Consider the following 25,503-nt stretch of genomic DNA (forward strand, 5'->3'; position numbering starts at 1 on the left):
AAGACAGCGTTATATTTCTGTTGTGTCTCTTTGAAATAGATGATCAACATGATGTGCAATAAAAAACATCTAAAGCACCAATGTTAAATATTCTTCTCCAGGTTTCATCTCGAAGCAAATTCAAGATATAAACTTTTCAAAAATTCCCATTCAAACTTAATCCTTGGTTAATGATTTACCACCCTTGATAATACAAACACTTCTGGGTTGCGAGTTTGAGTCTCACGTCGGGCAGTTACCCGGTCGTGATGTTGGTTAGTGTATTTTCTTCAGGCATTATTGCTTTATTCGACCATCTAAACCTAGCACATCCTTAAATTACCCAGGCTGTTAGTAGGATATAAAACTTCACAAAACAAACATTATACATACATCCTTGCTTCAGACAAAAAATTTCATACCATTATTTTCATGAACATTTATGTTGTAACAAAGTATTACCAATCATAGCGAATACAACTGGATATTTTCATTCTAAATTCAATTAGTTTCTTTTTAGCATTTTCTTACAAGTGTGATAGTGTTTGAGCATCTCTTTTTCTGTCTCAAAAGATCTACCACAAACTCTACACAGAAAATGACGTTTCACAGTTTGTTTTTCTCGAGCTCCTGTATGGGACATCTCATGCCGCGTTAACTGGCTTCGAAATCGATACTGCTTTCCACAATATTTACATTTTAGGCTGTACTCAGTCGTGCTGTGGTACCTCTTACAATGCAGGTTGTAAGATTTTATAGTGTTAAAGCCTTTACTACAATTGTCACATTCAAACAGATGTTTTCCCTCATGTACAGACAGCTTGTGTTCCTTGAAACTGAGCTCATCTTTGAACAGTAATGAGCAGAAATCACAAATAAAGCAGATTTGACGGGGCCTAGCTTTATCATGCCGAGACTTCCCTGCCCCTATGTAACAAGAGAAAACGAAACCAGTTCAATATTTTTATGTAAATAAACTCTTTTATTCTAAAATTTTCTGAATCGATTCCAAATCTTTGAAACATTAAAAATTGACAATATTTCTCACAAAGTTCATACAAGTTCCCATATTTGATTCTGATCAAAATTACTTATCTAATCTAAGATCCTTTCCGCACTTTCATCCAGGCCATCAAAAGTGATTTGTGTAAGTTGTATAACTTGTTTCGCAATGAATGGAAGATAAATATTTTATATCAATTAATGAATAAATTGTTAGCTTAGAAGTACACTGTTGATACAACAAAACCAAATAATATAAGAGCCAATATTCCACGGTGCCATATCATCCCTTTAGTAGGATGCAATTTACATGTCAACTATCTGAATTTGTAGCACACATGAATGTTAAGGTCTTTCTTGTGCTTGTAACTTTTACCACACATCGCACAAACAAATGATTTTACGGTTGAATGACTTCTCATATGAATCTGGAGATGTGCATTACTCTGAAAACTTTTATCACAATGAATACACTTGGGACAACTGGATTTGTCGTGCATTTTAACATGCATGTTGTACCCAGACCAGGACTTGAAGGTTTTATCACATTCGGGACAAAAGGCAACAATGTCCAATCCATGAGCCTGTATCAGATGCCTTTCATAACAGCCCTTATCAATGAAATATTCCATACAGTGTTTACATACAAATGTTTGTGCAAATGTTTGCAAGTTCATATTGGACAATTTTGTCGGCTTGTCAGCTCGACCCCAACTAACGTGGTCACCACCACTACTAATGTCCTGTGATACTGGTAGCCCCGGACGCAAGTCTCCTAGAAAGAAAATAAACAACACTTTCTGTAGTCCAAATCTCACAAATCTTTGGCCAATCAACTATAAAAAAATTAGCATTTCCACATAGGAAATATACAGTGAAAGAAACTTAAGCGGGTTCTTTTAAAATCTTTTTAATCATATTGATTTTTGTTGCCCTGAACCAAATCTGCCGCTAATGAATCCTACCAATCCAAATCTTACAACTGCAACTTGTCACAAAGGTTGAGTAACCAAGGTCAAAAGCAAAGGTCGACAAACATCATGTGGTTAATAGGAAACAGGCGGGAGGGACACTATGCAAGTGATAATCGTACATCTACACCCTTCAGTTCAAACAAACAATATATTACAGGAAAATTAAGTTTTTATTGACATATAACAAACATCATGTAACAGCTCCAGTCATCAGTCTATCTATCTGAGAGACCACATCCAAGAAATGTCAATAATACAGGAAAAAAGTTATCAAGGAATTAGACTAGTAGTCAAAATCATCACAATTACCACGATCAGGTTGAAACATCCTACTGATAAAATTGACACAAGACTAGGGGAAAGTCAGGAATTTAAGTTACATTTGAGGATATTGCATTAGTATAATGCTTCTGTTCACTATTGTGAATCTGTTGAAGGGTTCATTGATTGACCGTCCTGTAAGTAGCTCAGATAACTGGTCAGCGAGGGTGACGGTTGTTGACTATTGGAACTTGACTTCATATAATGACCATGTATAGTATTACGTATTCCTTTATCAATGGCCACAGTACAGTCCGACCACATCCTCTTGGGCGAATCTTCAGGTCCAATAGGGAAGTACTCAAACACAAGTTTTTGTATCAAACTCAACTTTTTAGAACAAATCGCCTGTTTTCCTTTCCTACCAAAACAGTTTCTACCTCTCATTTCATCATTAGTGTAAAAATACCTGGCTAATCTCCAGGCAAAGTTTGGTCGCGATGAAGATGACCGATTTATTTCTGATATGACATTGTGATCCAAACTTGCAAAATCTGGTGACAAGCGTGAGAGATAATTTAAGGGTTGCCCAGCTCGACTGTAGAGTGACAGCATTCGAGGTGAGCTAGTGGAGTCGGTAGGAGCCTTTTCGGGGCTAGTGTCCAGAGAGTGTTGGAGGTAAGACTGACTTAGAGCATACTGATCAGTATTAGTCCCAGGCAGTAGACCTGAAACAGGACAAGACTGATCACTGCATAAGCAAACTCAACTCTCCAACCACTCGTAACATGCCAAACCTTCACCCCAAATTGCCAATCACCGTTAACATTCCATCTGAACTATACCCCCACCCCGCCTCACCTCTATCTTCCTACTCCCCGTACACATGTAACCCCTCATGATTTACATGTAGTCATACTCAGTAAATTTTAATTATAACTCCATCCAACCTACCCAACATGTTATTCAAAACTTTTGATGTAATTGTTTACCATCTTATCAGAAGTTTTTACTTCATATCTTGAAGACTGAACTCATCATATTCAATTAACAGCTTGAACTACTAACGTTTTCTTTATTAGCTCTAGACAAGTAAGTTAGTGTAATGAGTTCAGTATATCCACTCCCCCCTCATCCCAAACACATGGTATGTTTGCACACTTTACAAGTGATTTCAAGTTTACAGAAAGTTTCCATTTATACACATTTTGACGCAAATGGTCTTTACAAGATTCTACATAATTAACCAACGATTGTATCAATTCAATATTCCAGAACAATTTCCAATGAACCAAATTACTCTCAATATCAATATTTCCAGAACAACCACAGACCATTCAAGCCATTAGGAAGATCCTCCATGGAAATGTCGCAATCAAAAGTTTGCCTCACAATAAATGTAACAGGTACGCACATACAGATCCTTAATTGGTTATATAATTCTCCACCACCCCCTCCTAAACATTTAAGTTTTAGGCCTCAGTCCAATTCCAATGGATTAAGGAGGTATCCAAGGTTTATAAATGCTTTTCACCAAGAACTGACATGGGCATGGACTGTCAGTTGTTTCCCCAACAAAAATATACCCAACAATACACAGATCAGAGAATCAAGCCTCGCAACTCAATTCCTTGCCGTCGTTAAAAAAATATTTTAAAAACAAAACAAAACAATCTCATCTTAGAAATACTGCATACATATTTAAAGTTTTCTTTTAAGATTATTTTGTTGTTTGAGGACTTTGATTCGTCTGATCTGGTTTTAAGTACATGTAAACTCTTATGTGATGTTGAAGATTTTTTTATGAAAGTTGAAATCAAATATTTCAGAATTCCTGAAATTTAAGTGATCTAGTGTCTTCAATACCACACAGTATTTACATGGACAATCATGCATGTTTTCTTGTATTTTAACTTACCTGCATAAGCCAGCCCTAGTCCCTTGCCAAATCTTTTATTTTCAACTGCCTGTCATATAGTGTGAGTTGCCTCCCCTTTCCCATCTATTTTAATAAATCTTTCTAATTTTCGATAAAGTTATTCTGGTCAGTTGGCTAAAGATCATCGTCTAGTGATAGACTTTATATAGACAGGCTTTTCTTTATCTTGGCAAGGCTAGACTAGCTAGCAGATAGGAAGACGGAAAGCAAAATGTGTGTGGAATTTTTATTTGGAACGTATTCCAGTATTAATTTCCAATTTACATATGCAGTATTTCAGAGAATAAAAGTTATATATGATATCTGTCATACTTTCAAATAGATGATGGTGTGTTTGATAGACTGGCAAGGGAAGGGGTTGTTCAATAGGCTAGGTCCACTGCACCTGTGTGTTGTTAGCAGACAAAGCATGGGAATGCAACAATTTTGTAAAATGAAACAAATTATATGCAAAACATAAATCTACATCTTCTAATTGATTCTTAATCGATGAACAAAAAGAAAAGAGATAACCCTTCCTAAATCAGGATTCCCATGCTTTGCTGAATGTGGTGCACATGTGAATAAATGCAAGTACATGATTTTCAACCCTTGATTTCTTATTTCATTATAATTACAATTTTCTCTCTTTGCATTTAGAGATCAAATTAAATCAAAACTAATTCTGTTTCTGAATTAATGTTCCAAATGTAAAATAAAGATCAACTGCACAAAGGTTGAAACAAAAAAACAACAACAATCAAAATCTCTCCCATCCATACTGAGAACAAACATCTGATTCCAGAACATTTACCTTTTAGTGCCATAAATCTATGGAAATTTATTGAACTATTACGGAACAGATGTTTGTTCTCAGTGTACAGTTAAAACCAAATATCATTGAAAGAGAAGTTGTACTTTTAGTGAAGATCAAATGAACAAAGAGAATTGATTTCGAAATGTACGGCTTCATTACGAAATTGGCATCACTTATCATCAAATGAGCTTTGACCACTGACAGTACGATTAAATGGTATATACATATCATCAAAAATTTACATATTTCATTTTAATTTATCACAAAGTCTTTAAACGCTTGATTTTTCTTTTGTCTTGGAAAAGAAAAATGATTGCACTTAAATGTTTTGCAATAAACAAAATTGAAAAATCACTACATAAATGCTCAATTCTCATATTTTTTTTTTAAATTCCTGGCTGGATGGAAGAGTCCTTTGCTACCTTTTATACAAAAAAAATTAACCAAATTTGTAAACGTTTTTACCAATCAATGATCTTTAAAAACCCTTTGATGAAAAAGGTAGCAAAGTTCAATAGAGAATTATTACATATCTTATTTACTATTCCCAGTGTCACCAGTATGCTTTTGATTTTTTTGGTCATAATATTCGCCAAATTTTAGTGAGTTCATTTTGTCTCCTGCTCTTATCAAAATATACAAAGTCTGTTGAAAATTCTGATCAATTTTCATTTTTTGTAACTTTCTATTTTTTCCTCTGTATTAATTACTTTCATAAGCAACATGGACACTGAAAAAACATTCAAAACATTTCAAAATGTATACAAAACCAGTATGAACCTGTTATTATCTTATCAAGCTGAAATCTTGTTCATTAAGTAAAAGGAAAAAATAGAAATATTGGAAAATTCATGTCGCTCAAATTCAGGTAAGAACTTGGCCATATTTAAAGACCTGCATTTCCTTCAATATTCAATTACTCCTGATAAATTCAAAATTTATTCAATTTATAGACATTTTCACAGAAAATTTCAGATTCTCCAATTTCGTTCTTCACTTCAATTTCTGATCTCATAAGGGTTTTTTTTACATTCAATATACAAACAATTTGGCAAATTTGTTATGTTTCATGAAAATTTGATGTTACTGAATATTGATTTTCAAGAATCAGTCGCATTCAAAATTGGATGTGTGGAAGAATATGTTCATTAATTCAAAGTTCATTTTGGTTTTGATACGAAACAGATTTTAAAAAGACTTCTGGAGTACAAACAATGATGTTCCAATTGTTAGATTGTTTTCAGAAATATTGAAAAAAAAAAAATCAAAAACTTGTAATAACTGAAATTTCATTTTCAGTCTTTTTTTCCTAGAAATACTTAAAATTGATATCATTCTGCTCTGAAGTCTTGGTTGTTCACTTGAAATGAAGACTGGTTGGTGTCACACATTTCCTCATTTTAGTTGGCTGGACAGGTCAGAGTTGATGTGATCATGTTCGATACACCACAGGCATCCGGTAAATTGTCCAGCTAGAGAGTCATATCTCTACTATAAAGTGACTCAATCTCAAAATGACCACAAAAGCTAGTTTCAAAAGACAATTCAAACTAGAAAGCAGGACGGTTTCAAATTGTCAAATCTCAAAATGACCATAACTATTAGTTTTATGTAATAAAGAATGATTCAAACAAGAAAGCTGGAGATTAATAAATCAAATGACCTGTTACAAGTAATGCACTCAGCAAACTTGTTTTTGTGTTTATGAAGGACCTTTTCCAATAAATGGTCCAACTTCTAACACAGCAAAACTGCAGATTTACTATGAGTATCACTAAATTTGTTTACCAGAGGTTTCAACAAAATCTAATTTATAAAGTTGCTAACCTATTTTATTTTATAAGAAACACCAAATGCCTCCAGAAATGTTTTACACCCGTTTCATCAATGATATAAATATGACTTGTTGAAGAAACCTACCTTTCATTGTATTGAGGTACCATGCGTTTTGATCTCCACTTAAGTTGCTGCCTTCGTTAGAACCTTCCATTTCCCCGGGCGGTTCCTCCACGTCGTAGTCGCTTCCCTCGTACGTTTGATCCCCATCCCCCTCCATACCCGGAGGATGCACCTCTCCATCGTCACCAGTGTCTACATACATGTCTAATGCTCCCGTTTCGTCCTTATCGGTCGACTCAATTTTTACTATACTGATGTCAGGACCGACTAAATCGACTGTAGGAGGTGCCCTGTGAACGATGAAATTTAAGTGGTATAATTACATAAAGTAACAATTAATATTCTTAATTCTTTATACATGCATTTTTCACTTTATTCTATGTGCATCATTAATGGAGAGATAGTTTTCAACACAATGAACAAATCTATTTCTTTTTTTTTTCTGAAATTATCTTACGTGCATCATTGATTTATGACGAATTAAAAAGCTCTCTGAGAAGTACTCCATTGAGAGGAATCCTCAAAAGATGATAATGAGCTAAATAATACTTAGTACAGGACACTTACTTTTCCTCCTTCAGACGATCTGTGGAACTTGGCCTCTCTAAACTCTCGGACCGTGATGATGGTTGTGAGGTTTTGGGAGAGGCTGACATGCCAAAGGACGAGGTATCTGGAATGACTGGCGAGACGGGAGGTAGACTGGTAATGGGACTACTTGATGACGACGAGGTGTTGATGTGGATGGGAACAGCTGACTGGTTTGCTTGACCAGCACTACCAGCAGCGAATGGTTTTGACTGTGCCACTGTGTTTTGTTGACCGCTCATAGACATTGACATTCCGGGAAATGTTACCTCTGAAGGTTTTGGTAAACCCGTAGGGAAAACATCAGTAGATTTTTGTAGACTAGTTGGGAATACATCGGAGGATTTTTGTTTTGAAGCAGAAAAGTCCATGTCTATTAGAGCTTGTGGAATAGATGGATATTGTACAGCAGATTGTTTCTGTTGTTGTTGTTGTTGTAGATCGGTATTATACTGATTTTGTAGCGACCTCTGAACATCAGGTCGAGACATTGTAGGCATTGATCTATCAGATTGAACTCGTGATGAACTTGGCATAGGAATGTCACTTCTAGATTGAGATGATTGCTGTGATAAAAATGAGGAATGTGAAGATGGACCCCGCGAGTCGCGAGCGATGGGAGTTGATGTAGTATGTGTAGCTGTCGACATTTGAGTACGAGATGAAGAACTGTCTTTCATACCAGAAACATTAACAATTTGGAGATCTGGATCCCCACCAGTGACCTGACTTGCTACAGATATTGCGACAGATTTTTGCACCGGTGGTCGCGAGTCTAAAGGTCTACCTGTGACAGGGTCTCTCTCCACAGGTTCTGTTTGCACCAATTCTAAACTGTCCTCAATCACTTCAACTACACCTGGCTGGAGATTACGTCCAGCAGCACCAGGGAATGACCCTAAACCGAGTCTGGGAACTCGGTCCGAGTCGGAATGACTAGAATGTCCATACATATTATCGCCACCTCGTGGTCCGTCCGAGGGACTACCGGGTCTGTGCATTCTTGGTCTTTTTGATCCAGGGCTGTTTGGTCTTTGGAAATCTGAGTGGCGTTTCATCATTGTATCTTGAACAGTCTTTTGAATTCCTGATACCCTAACGTGCTTGAATTCTAACATATCGTGTGATGTGTATTTATACTGACCAGCAGAATACACTGACAGCCCTGTTTTCTCCTGTAGACTCTTACAGAAGTCTGCACAACATTTGATAACACTGTCAACCTGCAACAGTCGGGCAATTTTTTCAATGTCTTTGTGATTGTCCTCTGTTAACATCATGAAGCCCTCGTATAAGTATTGCAGAAACATGTTAACGGAATCCTGTTTTATTTCTGATGCAAGGCGAACTTCTAAGTGTGATCCAATGGAAGCATTGTCCATGGATTGTAACATTGGACAGGCAGCTACCAAAACCAACCTGTGTGCCTGGAAAACAAGGATAACAATATTAACATCAATCAAGACACCTTCAACAGGTTAAGAAATTGAGTTGCAACTGTTTCGGAAATGCGAGACTCCCTCTGTATGGAGATCAAAAAATGTCTGTAAAGAGGGACTTCAGACTCCTATCAATTTTCAGACACCAGAATATGTAAACTCCACTTAAAATTTATTGGATAAAGTTGCATTGTTTTATTGAAGGATAAAACTTCTGTATAAAAAGTAAATTTTAAGTGATAACAAATTTCTGAAATTTTCTTAAATAATGACCAAGATTATCATAAGACTTCTTATGTTTTGCTGCTTTTTTAATAAATGGCGTCATATTTTTGAAAAAAAAGAGAACTATACAGTAATCTAATCTTGTGCTAAATCACAGAAGATAGGACCTTTTCTGCACATAATTTAAGAAGAGTTTTTCAACCTGTCTTTTCTAAAAATCACTCAGTAGTCATATTTTGATCTCTGTAAAGATTATCGTCTCGCATTTTCAAGAGCCTCGACATTCGAGTTCCCAACCAGCTGAATGTTAAATTCAGAATCAAATTCACATATTCATCGTACAATTCTTTAATCTACAGCTTCCAATTGATTTTTTTTTTATATATATATATTTTTTTTAATAACAATTTTAACCTTATTGATCAATTTTGGTTTTTCTTTGAGTAAGTCTAAGTAGGGATTGGACAGAAATTTAAAATCGCCAGTCTGATAACTCGGTTCATGAAAAGCTCTGAATAAGATAATCTCTATAATCTGAACCGACCTTTGTGTTAATGTTTCCTGTTTTGATGATGGCATCACACAATGTTTGGGACTTCCACATGGTGGCCAGCTGACAAAGTAGAGAACTCGAGTGGATCCCGTTCGTGTAGAACTTTTGGTAATTCATGATGATTTTGTGGAAACTTCAATGTGATAATGATAATGATGACAAAGACTTCTTTCTGAAACAAATACAGATTAGATCTACATTTAATTGAAAAAGATTTGTCAATATTTTATGTTAGTAATTAAATGGTCTGCAACATTAAACGAAGTTTGTAATAACTCATCCTTGGTCTCGTGTGCAAATCTGGTGTAAATCAGCGATTAAATGAGTAAATTTGCACCTGGAATCGAGGATGGCAATAAATTGTACCCAAATGTCAATATTTTATGTTAGTAATTAAATGGTCTGCAACATTAAACGAAGTTTGTAATAACTCATCCTTGGTCTCGTGTGCAAATCTGGTGTAAATCAGCGATTAAATGAGTAAATTTGCACCTGGAATCGAGGATGGCAATAAATTGTACCCAAATGTCAATATTTTATGTTAGTAATTAAATGGTCTGCAACATTAAACGAAGTTTGTAATAACTCATCCTTGGTCTCATGTGCAAATCTGGTGTAAATCAGCGATTAAATGAGTAAATTTGCACCTGGAATCGAGGATGGCAATAAATTGTACCCAAATGTCAATATTTTATGTTAGTAATTAAATGGTCTGCAACATTAAATGAAGTTTGTAATAACTCATCCTTAGTCTCATGTGCAAATCTGGAGTAAATCAGCGATTAAATGAGTAAATTTGCACCTGAAATCGAGGATGGCAATAAATTGTTCCCAAATGTTTCTCTTAATACATTAAAAACATTCCTTTCTGTTATACATTATGAGACAACCAAGTTTTTAGAGTCAATGAAAATGCTTGTTACTGGCAAGATTGGAACATTTAAATGTAGGAGTCACATCTGGATATATGCATAACGCCAAAAGGATGGATGTTAAACACAACCTAGTCCTGTTCTGAATCGTTTCATCTCATTTCTACTTTTGAAACGTGGACAAACATGTATAACTAGGCTGTTTTAAGCAGGTGTGTCTAAAATCACTTAAACTTGCCCTGGTAAAGATGCCATGTACGCCAGCAACATGGTGAGGAATTATGGTGCGCACACGTTTCTGTGCGCACGCTGTGCTTTTGTAAACATTATATAGCGCTCGACTCGGTTTTTGAACCAGTTATTTCTTGTTCATAACGATTATGATTAAATATCTTAATTTAATATAAGCAAAATAAACAAACATTTTGAACATGGGACCTTAGCCCTAACACCCTCTGTGTCGAGCGCCCGGTTATTTGCGGTAGCCGGGCATAGGCCTAGTTCCCTTTGTTCAGAAAAATCCGCTTCGGCTAGCCGGGAAACTCGAAAATCCCACACTGGCTATATTGCGATAAAATCTATGTTTCAAACATTATAACAGGGCATGATACAAAGCTGTACATATCAAACATACGATAAACAAATTAACAGAACTCTACATCCGTACATGAGGCTAGTGGCAGAAATGACCACTCATTTTCTGAGCCTTCCCGCGAGCAAGGTGCCCGTCCACATACTTTGACCATACTATGATACTAACGCATACAAAATGCAACCAATATGCTGTAATGGCTAAAATATGTGCAAAAATTGTCAATGATAGTTACATTGTTTTGATTCCTCTTCTTAAATCGGTATTTGAGATATTACGTGTTCGCCTAGGAATCCACTCCGCCGATCGCCATTTCCTTCTTCTACGTAATGGGTTGCGGTGCGCAATTGGTATGCGCATAGGAATTATACTCGGGGGCCCCAACGGGGAAATTTGCACATAAAATTAACAGGAGCGCGCACCTGAGGCTTATAAGCGCCAAGGTGGTAAACTATACAATCTTTAGACAATAAATGATAGATAGATATGTAACAAGTGATGTTGGTTTTTTTCATTTATTTAATTTATTATTCTCCAAAAAATATTAATTTACACATACATGAACGGTGTTCATTTTTGGGAGATGGCTTTTTTTATTTTTTTTTTCTCTGACATCTTTGTAGAAAGCCGGTTTGGTTCATTTTGGCAGAAGAAAAAAAATCGCGTAATAGTACGAAACTTTTGGCGTTATTACGCGAAACTATCGCATTATTACGCGAAACTTTTGGCGTTATTATGCAAAACTTTTAAACAAATAATATTTTGTTTTATGGTGTTATACCACCCCAATTTACATCATCGGAAGTCTTTATTTGATATTTTACCGGAACAGTATACAAGGCCTCTATAATATTAGAAAAGAATTTTCTTTGAAAAATGCCAACGGGATTATTGGAGTTGCTTGTACGTAAGAAATAGGATGGCCATAAGACACTACCCTGATGAACTCAATTTTTTGGATAGTGGAATTTGAAAGACCAATATCGATGCGAATATGACGTCACGAAACCAATATTAAATCGCTGATGTGCTATACATCGACCTTCTTCTTCCAGATCTAGAGTCAGACTCCAAGAGTTGAGTGCATTTGACTCTGAGAGGTGGCATGAAATTTTATGTTGGTTACATGATTTTTTATATCGGATAAAAACTTATAAATAGTATTTTTCGCGTAATAACGCCAAAAGTTTCGCGTAATAATGATAAACACATCAATTTTTCATATCAAGATAAAATGATTTCTGGTAATAAGAATTTTAAAAGATTTTACAAGATCTTCATGGTTTACTCTATACCTGCGCCGATTTTAATGAATCATCAAACAGTCCAGCGAGAAAATTTCACCAATCATGTGATTAAACCAGAGACATAGATAATACGATCTAAATCTCTAATTAAGGCAAGCTAGTCATCTTTTGAACAACCAAGATATTTTACAGATTTAATTTGGTGTTAAAGCAACAATAACAGTAGAAAACTGTTTATAACAATTAAGAGGGAGCCAATCTTTTAAAATGTACATGTTTTTGTCAAACAGCATCTAGAATGTACAACTAGAATGTCATAATTCCAGAATGTCCTTAATTTTTGGTCAAATATACATCATGAAAAATGTGTGTGTATGTATTCTTTTTTTCAAATGCTATATAAAATGCACGTTTTATGTTGTTGTTGTTTTTTTTAAACATCGTCAAGTATGTATATGATGTTTCAAGCATCATCTACTCTTATGCAATGGCAAGGCATTTCCTTTTAATCGCTTCTAGATCTTGAGGTACGAAGTAGTGGCTCTTTAAAGGCCCACTACCTTTCCGAAACAACAAAAAAGTTTCGTAAAAACATTGATAACATAAGGACATGTAAATTGATGATCTAAGATGAGGGTACAATACCAAACAGTGGAGAGTCATTTCGCTGTTTTGTTGTCTGGGGCAGTGATAGTCAACTAACGTTCGATAATAGGACGACGGCAGGAAACATAATACGACCCGCGTTATGAAAATCAACATTTAATTCATTCAAATTAAATCGTCAGAAGGTGATGACAGGTATAGTATTAACGGTAAGCTTATAACTTTTGAGACTCTGCAATATTGTCAATCTCGTTTTACATTCCAATTTTAAAATTAAAAGCCGTTTTGGAAAGGTAGTGTACCTTTAATGGCAATTACACAGAAATTGTGAAAAACTTCAAATATCTTGGTGTTTATTCCACCAACAATGGCTTCACTCAATTTATCAAGAAATTATATGAAAAAGATATTAAAGTGATGTATGGTGCCACTGGTAAATGTAGAAATCATAATCTGTCCAGATCAATTGATTGTAAATAAGATATTTTTGATAAAGCTTTAAAACCAGTTAAATTATATGGTTGTGAGGTTTGTGGATTTTGTGATTAAAATTTCCTAGAACATCTCCACAGTGACCTTAACTTGTAAATAACTAACAAATCACATGTTATGCAACCTGTAATTAGTCATTCTCTTAGTATTGCCAGAAATATCTTTCCTTCTATGTTCAATAAGGATATGGTCCGGAATTGCTTGAGTGGCTCAGATTGTTCCTCTTTTGGTAAGAAGCATCTCTCTGCCTTGTGCCAACAGTTAGCCAGCTTTCCTCTTCTCCATACAATCCTCATGAGCTGCCACAGTCGCTTTTTTCGATCACGGGCGATTCCTATATACTCTTTAAGGTATGCCATTGGGACCTGGTGATGATGATGCTGTTCTTGCTTTCCTTATGACATCTTTTACTTCCTTTAACTTTGGTTCAGACTCATCAAACAAATGTTCTGGTTCATCTGGCCGAAAGAGCTTTTCATTGTTCTCAAGTTCCACATCCCTCTTAGGATGCCTGCGTGACGTGCAGATGCTTCTCAACCTCTTCCCTCTCTGCTTCGAATGTTCCTGACCATTTGCTGCCAAGAAGGTGTGATGTAAATTGGGTTGGCTATGAATATTGTACATGCTCTTTCCCTATCCTTCCTTCATCGTCTACTCCTTTCAGCTCTTTTTAAAAGTTTAAACCTTTCTCTGATGTTCCTGTGAAGTTTTGACAATGAGGTCTCTCTTCTTCCTTTGCACATCTGAATGGAATGATTTTGCCAGCCGTCTCAGATCTTTCCTCATATCTGTTATTTCCTGCTGCCTCATATTCTTAGTGATAGCCTTCTTTGGTTGTTTCCTCTCTTCTGCACCATATCTTTCAAGACCCACATTATACATTATTGATGTCATGCCTTCGATCTTCCTATCGACTTCTTCTGCCAAAGATGCGTTTAAAATTCCATCTACATCCACACCAAACTTCTCCTACTCTGCTTTGTTTGCACTTGATGGCTACTTGATCTTTGCTTTCCTGCTATCAGAAAGGTTTGGTTCCTGTAACCTGACATCACTATGGTTTTCTTCCTGGACCACCTCCTCCTCCTGTCTCACCAGGTTGCCCTGCGCTTTATGTCAAATGCAGAATAGGATTTTATATCTATAGTTTGAAAAATGATGTTTTCAATTTCTGAAAGGTACCAATTAAAGAATTTATAGTATGCTATGATTTTGGAGTTCTTTCTCCACATCTTTGAAATGCCTATTGTAAATTTAGAACATGTAATATAAAACTACTGACTGAATATGGCAGATGGGAAAACATACAATGTATTTGTAGCACATGTAACTTAAAAGTAATTGTAGATCTGAGTTCTATTATTTATTTAAAGATGCTCCACCGCTGAAAAATGGTATGGTATTTTTTCACTATCAAAAACAGGAGCAGACGATTTAGTATTTTTCTTCAGTTACAAAAGTTACTTACTTAACATCATTACCACCATTGAAAAGTTAGAGCTTCTGATTTTACTTAAAGTTTAAAATATGTAAAATAATTAATTGCATCCCGAAAAAAATTCCGTGGCACTATATCCTATATGGAATGAAGAACTGATTGCGCATGCACCAAAGGCGAAACAAACTCTTTCATATTATATTTTGTGTTAATTAGGCATATATATACACCAATTATTGTTCAAATGTTGAATTATGCTCTTTCGGCGGTGGAGCATCAACTGTACATACGATAAATTAGTATCCAATAGAAAGAAATTCATATCAAGATATTATTATGAAAAACCAAATACTTTAAATTTGATATTCTTTTCTATTATGTAGTCAGCAATGAACTTATTTCACTTACAAAAATTATAATTATTATACAAGACAGACTTAATTCAGTTCTTTAATGTAACCAGTATATCCCATGCATATTATTGTATGTGAGTTAATATATATTGTACTAATGCATTATTGTTTACATGTATACGGTACATGCATGTCCTGTTTATATTCTCTACACCACTGTTTAAATGTTTATGAGAATAACATCATTGTCATTGTCATAGAGTTCTGCATGGTTTGTAACCAAAAATGACCAGAAACATCCTTGGGGAAGGGAAACTGAATTTGTCAAAATATTGGCTTTGACTCCCTGAAGCAGAAAGAGTGGGCCTAATAGGGAAATTAGAGGGAAATTTGGGCCTCTTGCTCAATGTTGCTTTTTTTTTCTTTTTTTTTTTTTCGAAAAGTCATCATGAAAATATAGGTAAGATTGCCACATGTAATACACACTATAAAATGTTATTTAGAGTGAAAAGGTTACTCGACAAAAAAACCCGGAATAAACAGGTCAAATGTCAAACAGAAATATTTGTTTGTCGAATATCATGACAACATGTAGGTTGTCTGTCAATTGTCTAGAATATCAGTATATCAGATAATGCCAAGAAATTTTGAAGGTTACGTGAAGGATATGCATTTATCCCATAACTATGCATGTTTCACAATGGAAAATCCGTGTGATAAATTCCATAGCAGTTGGTTATCAATTATGTTTACACACTCCACCTACGGCACCTCTGATTGGTCAACTCCAAGATCTCTTAATTCTGATTGGCTCTCTACTTCAGGCTACTTTTCACAGTGCATTTTCTTTTAAGATATCATAGTATTTACTGTTTAACAGGTAGTTGCTTATTCAAAGTATCAAACAATAGAATATTGACTCATTATTTATGCAATATATTTTATGGTGGGAAGTTATCACTACACATTGTATGGTGGTAAATTTCCATGAATGAAGACAAGAAAATGGTCACCACGGTATAAATATAGAGTTAAAGTTATTGGATAAATAAGTTCCCCAGCACGTGACTGTTATTTATCATGTTTATCTAAACTCTTGTTAGCTAATTTTCAAATTTTTAAAAGACACTCGCTAAAGCTTGTGTCTTTTCAAAATTTGAAAATTAACTAACTTGAGTTTGATAAACATGATAAACAACAGTCACTTGTTGGGGAACTTCTATGTATATAATATAACTTAATTTTTCTTTGTTTTCATTCTAAATCTGGCTTTTGATTTGCCAATTTTTTTTGCATACCACTATAAAAAAAATTGAGAATAGTTTGAAAACCCAACGTTATCATGACGTCACAATAGAAATATGATATTGGTATTGATTTGGAAAATGAATACCTTGAAAAAGCAATGGAATCATACATTAAAACATATTTTGCTTTATCAAATAGACTAAAAAATTAATTATAAGCTTTCATGTCACTCTTTTCTAATTTCATTAATTGGGTAAAAATATTGTTTGCAAATTGTGTGAATTCGCATAGCTTTTTGACAAAAGTTTGCAAACTCTTTTTATACCTCAAAGAATTTTAAAAATATTGACATCAATACTTAATCATTTTTTTCTTTTTAAAATAAAAACAAAACACTGATCTAAAATCGTCCACTTCCTGTTTTTATTTCTTAAAAAAAAACCCAAGATAACATCACACAGAAACAATAGTTTATTGCCAGTACTCAGGAGCCTGTTTGTATGAAGGACGTCATGAGTATTAATTGTGACCTGTTACTGGCCTGATGTGTCACATTGATAATGACATCAGATATCTGCTTGGTAGAGAACCAGGTTATCTTAAAACCAAACTATAGAAACTGGACCTTTCTTTTTACATACTTTACATATTACATGTGTATACTGTCTCTATACATGATCTATTGCGTTATTTGTCCATTCATAGGTATTACATGACACTCTTTCCCCCTTCTTCAGCATCCAGTAAGACCTTTTTTAGGTTTAGTAGGGGCAGAGGGTCGAATAGCTCAGTCTGGTCAGAATTTTTTAGGTTTGTTAGGGGCGGAGGGTCGGACAGTCTAGTCTGGTCAGACCTTTTAAGGTTTGGTAGGGGCAGAGGAGCGGACAGTCCAGTCTGGTCAGACCTTTTTAGGTTTGGTAGGGGCAGAGGGTCGGACAGCCCAGTCTGGTCCGTCTTTTGGGGGTAAACGCTGACTCTCTTCCTCAGCCTCCCGCCTACTAAGACAGCGGTCACTTTTCAAATGGTCAGTATCAAGTTTTGTAAACCAATGATTGAGGAAGTCACTTCTCCATGCGAGTTTCCTCACTACAAGACTTTTCAGTGCCCAGCTGGGTGTGTCTGGATCCGAGTCGGATTCCTGAGAGGAGATATATGTGGTAGAACTGAGAGCCTCCTCCAGTCTGGTCCGGTCCGACGCACTGATCCCACCAGTCATACTGGACAGGGCGGCCAGTCTACGTACACGGTTCTGGAAAATAGAAAAACTTCACCTTACAAAAAGTCTTATTTATTTATACATAGCCTTAATTTGTTTATATTTATGGAATGTATATAATATAACTTGATATAAAGCGAACTAGGTCATGACTTGCATTAGTTGTTCAATGATGACCTACATTTGCTTTTTCAGCTGTGACCTATATTTGCCATCCATTTTGGTGACTTACATTAAGGCTGTTATGACCTATATTGCTTTTTCCCTGTCATGACCTACTTTACTCATTCTCCTTGTTTTCTATATACCAGAATATCAGTCTGTACCATGACTTACACTTGTCATCCGTTGTCGTTTACGTTGTTTTTTTCTCGTTTCTTCAACCCTATTTGTTTGGATCCATTTAGCTTTCTTTTTCCTTGTAATGAAATAACTCTTACACGCTTCTGAAAACAAATTATAGATGATCAAATTCTTTCTATGAATTTAGATACAATTGGTGCATGATAAAAATGATACCGTTTGTATATTTTGCCTTTATATTCAAAATATTGTTTGCCATGGCAGTGTGTACTTACTGATGACCCATGTCAGGTCCATGTTGGGGTACTGGGACATCACCATATTGGTTACCATGGCAGTGTGTACTTACTGATGACCCCTGTCAGGTCCATGTTGGGGTACTGGGACATTACCATATTGGTTACCATGGCAGTGTGTACTTACTGATGACCCCTGTCAGGTCCATGTTGGGGTACTGGGACATCACCATATTGGTTACCATGGCAGTGTGTACTTACTGATGACCCCTGTCAGGTCCATGTTGGGGTACTGGGACATCACCATATTGGTTACCATGGCAGTGTGTACTTACTGATGACCCCTGTCAGGTCCATGTTGGGGTACTGGGACATCACCATATTGGTTACCATGGCAGTGTGTACTTACTGATGACCTCTATCAGGTCCATGTTGGAGTACTGGGACATTACCATAATGGTTACCATGGCAGTGTGTACTTACTGATGACCCCTGTCAGGTCTATGTTGGGGCACTTGGACATCACCATATTGGTTACCATGGCAGTGTGTACTTACTGATGACCCTTGTCAGGTCCATGTTGGGATACTGGGACAACACCATATTGATTACCATGGCAGTGTGTACTTACTGATGACCTCTGTCAGGTCCATGTTGGGGTACTGGGACATCACCATATTGATTACCATGGCAGTGTGTACTTACTGATGACCCCTGTCAGGTCTATGTTGGGGTACTGGGACATCACCATATTGGTTACCATGGCAGTGTGTACTTACTGATGACCCCTGTCAGGTCTATGTTGGGGTACTGGGACATCACCATATTGGTTACCATGGCAGTGTGTACTTACTGATGACCCCTGCCAGTTCCATGTTGGAGTTCTGGGACATCACCATATTGGTTACCATGGCAGTGTGTAATTACTAATGACCTCTGTTAGGTCCATGTTAGGGTACTGGGACATCACCATATTGGTTACCATGGCTGTGTGTACTTACTGATGACCCCTGCCAGTTCCATGTTGGGGTACTGGGACATCGCCATAATGGTTACCATGGCAGTGTGTACTTACTGATGACCCCTGCCAGTTCCATGTTGGGGTACTGGGACATCACCATATTGGTTACCATGGCAGTGTGTACTTACTGATGACCCCTGCCAGTTCCATGTTGGGGTACTGGGACATCACCATAATGGTTACCATGGCAGTGTGTACTTACTGATGACCCCTGCCAGTTCCATGTTGGGGTACTGGGACATCACCATATTGGTTACCATGGCAGTGTGTACTTACTGATGACCCCTGCCAGTTCCATGTTGGAGTACTGGGACATCACCATATTGGTTACCCTCAAGTTCACCTCTGGATTGATTCCTTCACGATAACTGTTTAAAACAAAACACAAGAGGCCATTTCAATGAATTTGAAAAATTATTAAAAAAAATAGGGTTATTTACTAATAAATCTCTGTTTCATTATTAAATATCCTGTTTTTTTGACAGTTTTTCAAATCTCATATTTTCTGGAAAAAAATCACCTGACTGTTGGCTATATTCATCAGTCCATCCACCAAATACAAACCAGAGATGTAACAACACTTTGTCAGGACCATCATGCAAGTTTCAGCCAAATCATACCAGTAGAACTTGAGAAGAAGTTCAAAATGGGTTTTCAAGATGGCGACTGTGGTGGCCATCTTTGATTTTGGATTGACCCGAAATATAACAACGCTTTATAGGGACCACGTCAGGATCATTTCATGCAAGTTTTAGTCAGCCAAATAGCACTGGTAGAACTTAAAGGGACAATTCAATCTAAGACAACATTAAGATTTGTACATATATCGGGGGAAAAATCGGTTCTAATGGAATTTAGATCAGTCGGTTTTACTGTGATATGCTCGAAAAGCCCATGGTGGTGAAATGTGTGTGAAACTTTCAAACTCGCTCGCTGTCCGCCATTACACATTGTGGTCGAACATCTTGTATGCCGAACCCTGTCCCTTGCTCGTAGAGTAATGCAACTTTTGTCTAGAACTGCTCAAATCGCTCTGACAGTAGTGGTTTACCTTATTAGATGAATTGTCTTGCCTGAGAATCATTTTATTACCTCCACAGTGGTTATATATAGTTCATTTGTTTAACGTGCGTGACTTTGGCTCGGGAATAGGTACAGAGTACATACTGTACCTGCATAATCGTATTGATCAACGATTTGTAGTTGCAACGGTATCAATTAAAATACTTAAAAATAACATGGAATTTGATAATATATTGAGTTAAATGTTACATAAGAAATGTAGAACAATACATTTATGCCATATTTTGCTTCTTGGTTATGTTCAAGAATTAGCCTGAGTGAATTGTCCCTTTAAGAAGAAGTTCAAAATATGTTTTCGAGATGGCGGCTGTGGATAATATATATATTTTTGACATTATATTGTATACAGTTAAAATTGACCCAAAAATAACAACACTTTGTCGGGACCATAAAAGGATCATTTCAGGCAACTTTCAGCCAAATTGCAACATTAGAACTAGAGAAGACGTTCAAAATGTGAAAAGTTTATGCACGGCGGACGGTGCATGGCACATGGAGGACGGGAATGTATTACAACATCCACTTTCAGTGAATTTGCCCCTTGTGGAACAAATGTAAAAATCACACAAAAGAGTAATCGCCTTACCTGACATTGTAGTCCCACTCAACACCCTGTTGTTCTAAGTTCTGAACAGCTGAATGAACGGAATGCTACAAAATACAGTATATTTACTAAAGTCCATGTCAAACAGCAATGCTTTTTAAGTGCAGTCAATAGGGTGGAGTTAAAAAGTTTAAGTGAAAGGTTTGACTCTGAGTTATAGTTTTATTGAGTTGAATGTTTGGAGTTGAGGTGCAATTTGTAGTTGATTTGCAGTTTTAGGGTTGAGAAATTGAATTGATTGTGATGGGTTTTGGTGGAATTTAGTTGATTAAAGTTGTTTATAAGGTTGCTATTGATTTGATATTGTATCCAGTCTGTGTAATGTGTGTAATTGTGCTGTCTGTGCACCTACCTTAATGCTCTTCTGGATGGTCGCCTTTTCTATCTCCCCAATGGCCACAGATACTGACGTATTGTTGGTGACCTCTGTTAGAGTGGTGTCGAACTCTGTGAACAGAAACATTAAGCTATAAAGCTGATACCTAATGCACATGTTTGTGATCTTTATGTCTCGAAACAAACCATGTAGTGAACAAGAATATACATGCTACCAAAATGAATCAGTACCCTACAAGCTCCCAACATGAATCAGTACACTACAAGCTCCCAACATGAATCAGTACACTACAAGCTCCCAACATGAATCAGTACACTACAAGCTCCCAACATGAATCAGTACACTACAAGCTCCCAACATGATTCAGTACACTACAAGCTCCCAACATGAATCAGTACCCTACAAGCTCCCAACATGATTCAGTACACTACAAGCTCCCAACATGAATCAGTACCCTACAAGCTCCCAACATGAATCAGTACACTACAAGCTCCCAACATGAATCAGTACACTACAAGCTCCCAACATGAATCAGTACACTACAAGCTCCCAACATGATTCAGTACACTACAAGCTCCCAACATGAATCAGTACCCTACAAGCTCCCAACATGATTCAGTACACTACAAGCTCCCAACATGAATCAGTACCCTACAAGCTCCCAACATGATTCAGTAACACTGCAAGCTCCCAACATGAATCAGTACCCTACAAGCTCCCACACATCAGATTCAGACCCTACAAGCTCCCAACATGAATCAGTACCCTACAAGCTACCAACATGAATCAGTACCCTACAAGCTACCAACATGAATCAGTACCCTACAAGCTACCAACATGAATCAGTACCCTACAAGCTACCAACATGAATCAGTACCCTACAAGCTCCCAACATGAATCAGTACCCTACAAGCTTCCAACATGAATCAGTACCCTACAAGCTCCCAACATGAATCAGTACCCTACAAGCTCCCAACATGAATCAGTACCCTACAAGCTTCCAACATGAATCAGTACCCTACAAGCTCCCAACATGAATCAGTACCCTTCAAGCTACCAACATGATTCAGTACCCTACAAGCTTCAAACATGAATCAGTACCCTACAAGCTTCCAACATGAATCAGTACCCTACAAGCTTCCAACATGAATCAGTACCCTACAAGCTTCCAACATGAATCAGTACCCTACAAGCTTCCAACATGAATCAGTACCCTACAAGCTTCCAACATGAATCAGTACCCTACAAGCTTCCAACATGATTCAGTACACTACAAGCTTCCAACATGAATCAGTGCCCTACAAGCTTCCAACATGAATCAGTACCCTACAAGCTTCCAACATGAATCAGTACCCTACAAGCTTCCAACATGAATCAGTACCCTACAAGCTTCCAACATGAATCAATACCCTACAAGCTCCCAACATGAATCAGTACCCTTCAAGCTACCAACATGATTCAGTACACTACAAGCTTCCAACATGAATCAGTGCCCTACAAGCTTCCAACATGAATCAGTACCCTACAAGCTTCCAACATGAATCAGTACCCTACAAGCTTCCAACATGAATCAGTACCCTACAAGCTTCCAACATGAATCAGTACCCTACAAGCTTCCAACATGAATCAGTACCCTACAAGCTTCCAACATGAATCAGTACCTTACAAGCCCCCTACATGAATCAGTACCCTACAAGCTCCCAACATGAATCAGTACCCTACAAGCCCCAACATGAATCAGTACCCTACAAGCTCCCAACATGAATCAGTACCCTACAAGCTTCCAACATGAATAAGTACCCTACAAGCTTCCAACATGAGTAAGTGCCCTACAAGCTCCCAACATGAATCAGTTCCCTACAAGCTTCCAACATGAGTAAGTGCCCTACAAGCTCCCAACATGAATCAGTTCCCTACAAGCTTCCAACATGAATAAGTACCCTACAAGCCCCAACATGATTCAGTACCATACAAGCTCCCAACATGAATCAGTACCCTACAAGCTTCCAACATGAGTAAGTGCCCTACAAGCTCCCAACATGAATCAGTTCCCTACAAGCTTCCAACATGAGTAAGTGCCCTACAAGCTCCCAACATGAATCAGTTCCCTACAAGCTTCCAACATGAGTAAGTGCCCTACAAGCTCCCAACATGAATAAGTACCCTACAAGCTTCCAACATGAATAAGTACTCTACAAGCTTCCAACATGAGTAAGTGCCCTACAAGCTCCCAACATGAATCAGTTCCCTACAAGCTTCCAACATGAGTAAGTGCCCTACAAGCTCCCAACATGAATCAGTTCCCTACAAGCTTCCAACATAAGTAAGTGCCATACAAGCTCCCAACATGAATAAGTACCCTACAAGCTTCCAACATGAATAAGTACCCTACAAGCTTCCAACATGAATAAGTGCCCTACAAGTTTCCAACATGAGTCAGTGCCCTACAAGCTCCCAACATGAGTCAGTACCCTACAAGCTCCCAACATGATTCAGTACCCTACAAGCTCCCAACATGAATCAGTACCCTACAAAGTTCCAACATGAATCACTACGCTACAAGCCCCCTAAATGAATCAGTACCCTTCAAGCCCCCTTTATGAATCAGTACCCTACAAGCTTCCAACATGAATCAGTACCCTACAAGCTTCCAACATGATTCAGTACCCTACAAGTTCCCAACATGAATTAGAACCTACAATCTTCCAACATGAATCAGTACCCTACAAGGTCCCAACATGAATGAGAACCTACAAGCTCCCAACATGAATTAGAACCTACAAGCCCCAACATGAATCTGTACGCTACAAGCCCCCAACATGAATCAGTACCCTACAACCCCTGATATGAATCAGTACCCTACAAGATCCCAACATGAATCAGTACCCTACAAGCCCCCTACATGAATCAGTACCCTACAAGCCCCCTACATGAATCAGTACCCTACAAGCTCCCTACATGAATCAGTACCCTACAAGCTCCCAACATGAATCAGTACCCTACAAGCTCCCAACATGAATCAGTACCCTACAAGCTCCCAACATGAATCAGTACCCTACAACCCCCCTATATGAATCTGTACCATACAAGCCCCTGACATGAATCAGTAAAATACAAGCTCCCTACATGAATCAGTACCCTACAAGATCCCAACATGAATCAGTACCCTAAACGCCCCCTATATGAATCAGTACCCTAAGAGATCCCAACATAAATCAGTACCCTATAAGATCCCAACATGAATCAGTACCATACAAGCCCCTGACATGATTCAGTACAATACAAGCTCCAAACATGAATCAGTACACTACAAGCTCCAAACATGAATCAGTACCCTACAAGATCCCAACATGAATCAGTACACTACAAGCTCCAAACATGAATCAGTACCCTACAAGCCCCAAACATGAATCAGTACCCTACAAGCCCTGAACATGAATCAGTACCCTACAAGCTTCTAACATGAATCAGTACACTACAAGCTCCAAACATGAATCAGTACCCTACAAGATCCTAACATGAATCAGTACACTACAAGCTCCAAACATAAATCAGTACACTACAAGATTCCAACATGAATCAGTACCCTAAGAGATCCCAACATAAATCAGTACCCTATAAGATCCCAACATGAATCAGTACCATACAAGCCCCTGACATGATTCAGTACAATACAAGCTCCAAACATGAATCAGTACACTATAAGCTCCAAACATGAATCAGTACCCTACAAGATCCAAACATGAATCAGTACATACAAGATCCCAACTGGAATAAGTACCCTACAAGCTCCCAACATGAATAAGTACCCTACAAGATCCCAACATGAATCAGTACACTACAAGCTCCAAACATGAATCAGTACACTACAAGCTCCAAACATGAATCAGTACCCTACAAGATCCCAACATGAATCAGTACAATACAAGCTCCAAACATGAATCAGTACACTATAAGCTCCAAACATGAATCAGTACCCTACAAGATCCCAACATGAATCAGTACACTACAAGCTCCAAACATGAATCAGTACCCTACAAGCCCCAAACATGAATCAGTACCCTACAAGCCCTGAACATGAATCAGTACCCTACAAGCTTCTAACATGAATCAGTACACTACCAGCTCCAAACATGAATCAGTACCCTACAAGATCCTAACATGAATCAGTACACTACAAGCTCCAAACATGAATCAGTA

At 37.3% G+C, this 25,503-nt stretch overlaps 2 protein-coding genes across 14 annotated transcripts in view; both read right to left on the reverse strand.

The window, feature by feature from the left end:
- Nucleotides 1-11,491, reverse strand: part of LOC138329643 (uncharacterized) — a 92,289-nt gene extending 80,798 nt beyond the window's left edge. For 11 of the 13 annotated variants that reach the window (XM_069276762.1, XM_069276760.1, XM_069276763.1 and 8 more), the window contains exons 1-4: nt 11,355-11,491; nt 9,647-9,827; nt 7,418-8,865; nt 6,872-7,140 (exon numbers count right to left, since the gene is read on the reverse strand). In XM_069276762.1, the coding sequence (XP_069132863.1) occupies nt 6,872-7,140; nt 7,418-8,865; nt 9,647-9,772 (1,843 nt within the window). In that variant the 5' untranslated portion in view covers nt 9,773-9,827; nt 11,355-11,491. Of the gene's footprint in view, nt 1-1,828; nt 2,945-6,871; nt 7,141-7,417; nt 8,866-9,646; nt 9,828-11,354 lie in introns of those variants that run through there. The other 2 variants (XM_069276769.1, XM_069276761.1) reach the window with 2 other exon arrangements.
- A 5,413-nt stretch (nt 11,492-16,904) lies between these two features.
- LOC138329645 (myoneurin-like) overlaps nt 16,905-25,503 on the reverse strand; it is a 101,905-nt gene continuing 93,306 nt past the window's right edge. The window contains exons 5-9 of the mRNA XM_069276779.1: nt 21,319-21,413; nt 20,949-21,013; nt 19,556-19,647; nt 18,056-18,165; nt 16,905-17,752 (exon numbers count right to left, since the gene is read on the reverse strand). Coding sequence (XP_069132880.1) covers nt 17,402-17,752; nt 18,056-18,165; nt 19,556-19,647; nt 20,949-21,013; nt 21,319-21,413 — 713 coding nt within the window. The 3' untranslated portion in view covers nt 16,905-17,401. The remainder of the gene's footprint in view (nt 17,753-18,055; nt 18,166-19,555; nt 19,648-20,948; nt 21,014-21,318; nt 21,414-25,503) is intronic.

Source organism: Argopecten irradians, chromosome 8, assembly GCF_041381155.1.
Source record: "Argopecten irradians isolate NY chromosome 8, Ai_NY, whole genome shotgun sequence".
NCBI lineage: Eukaryota > Metazoa > Mollusca > Bivalvia > Pectinida > Pectinidae > Argopecten > Argopecten irradians.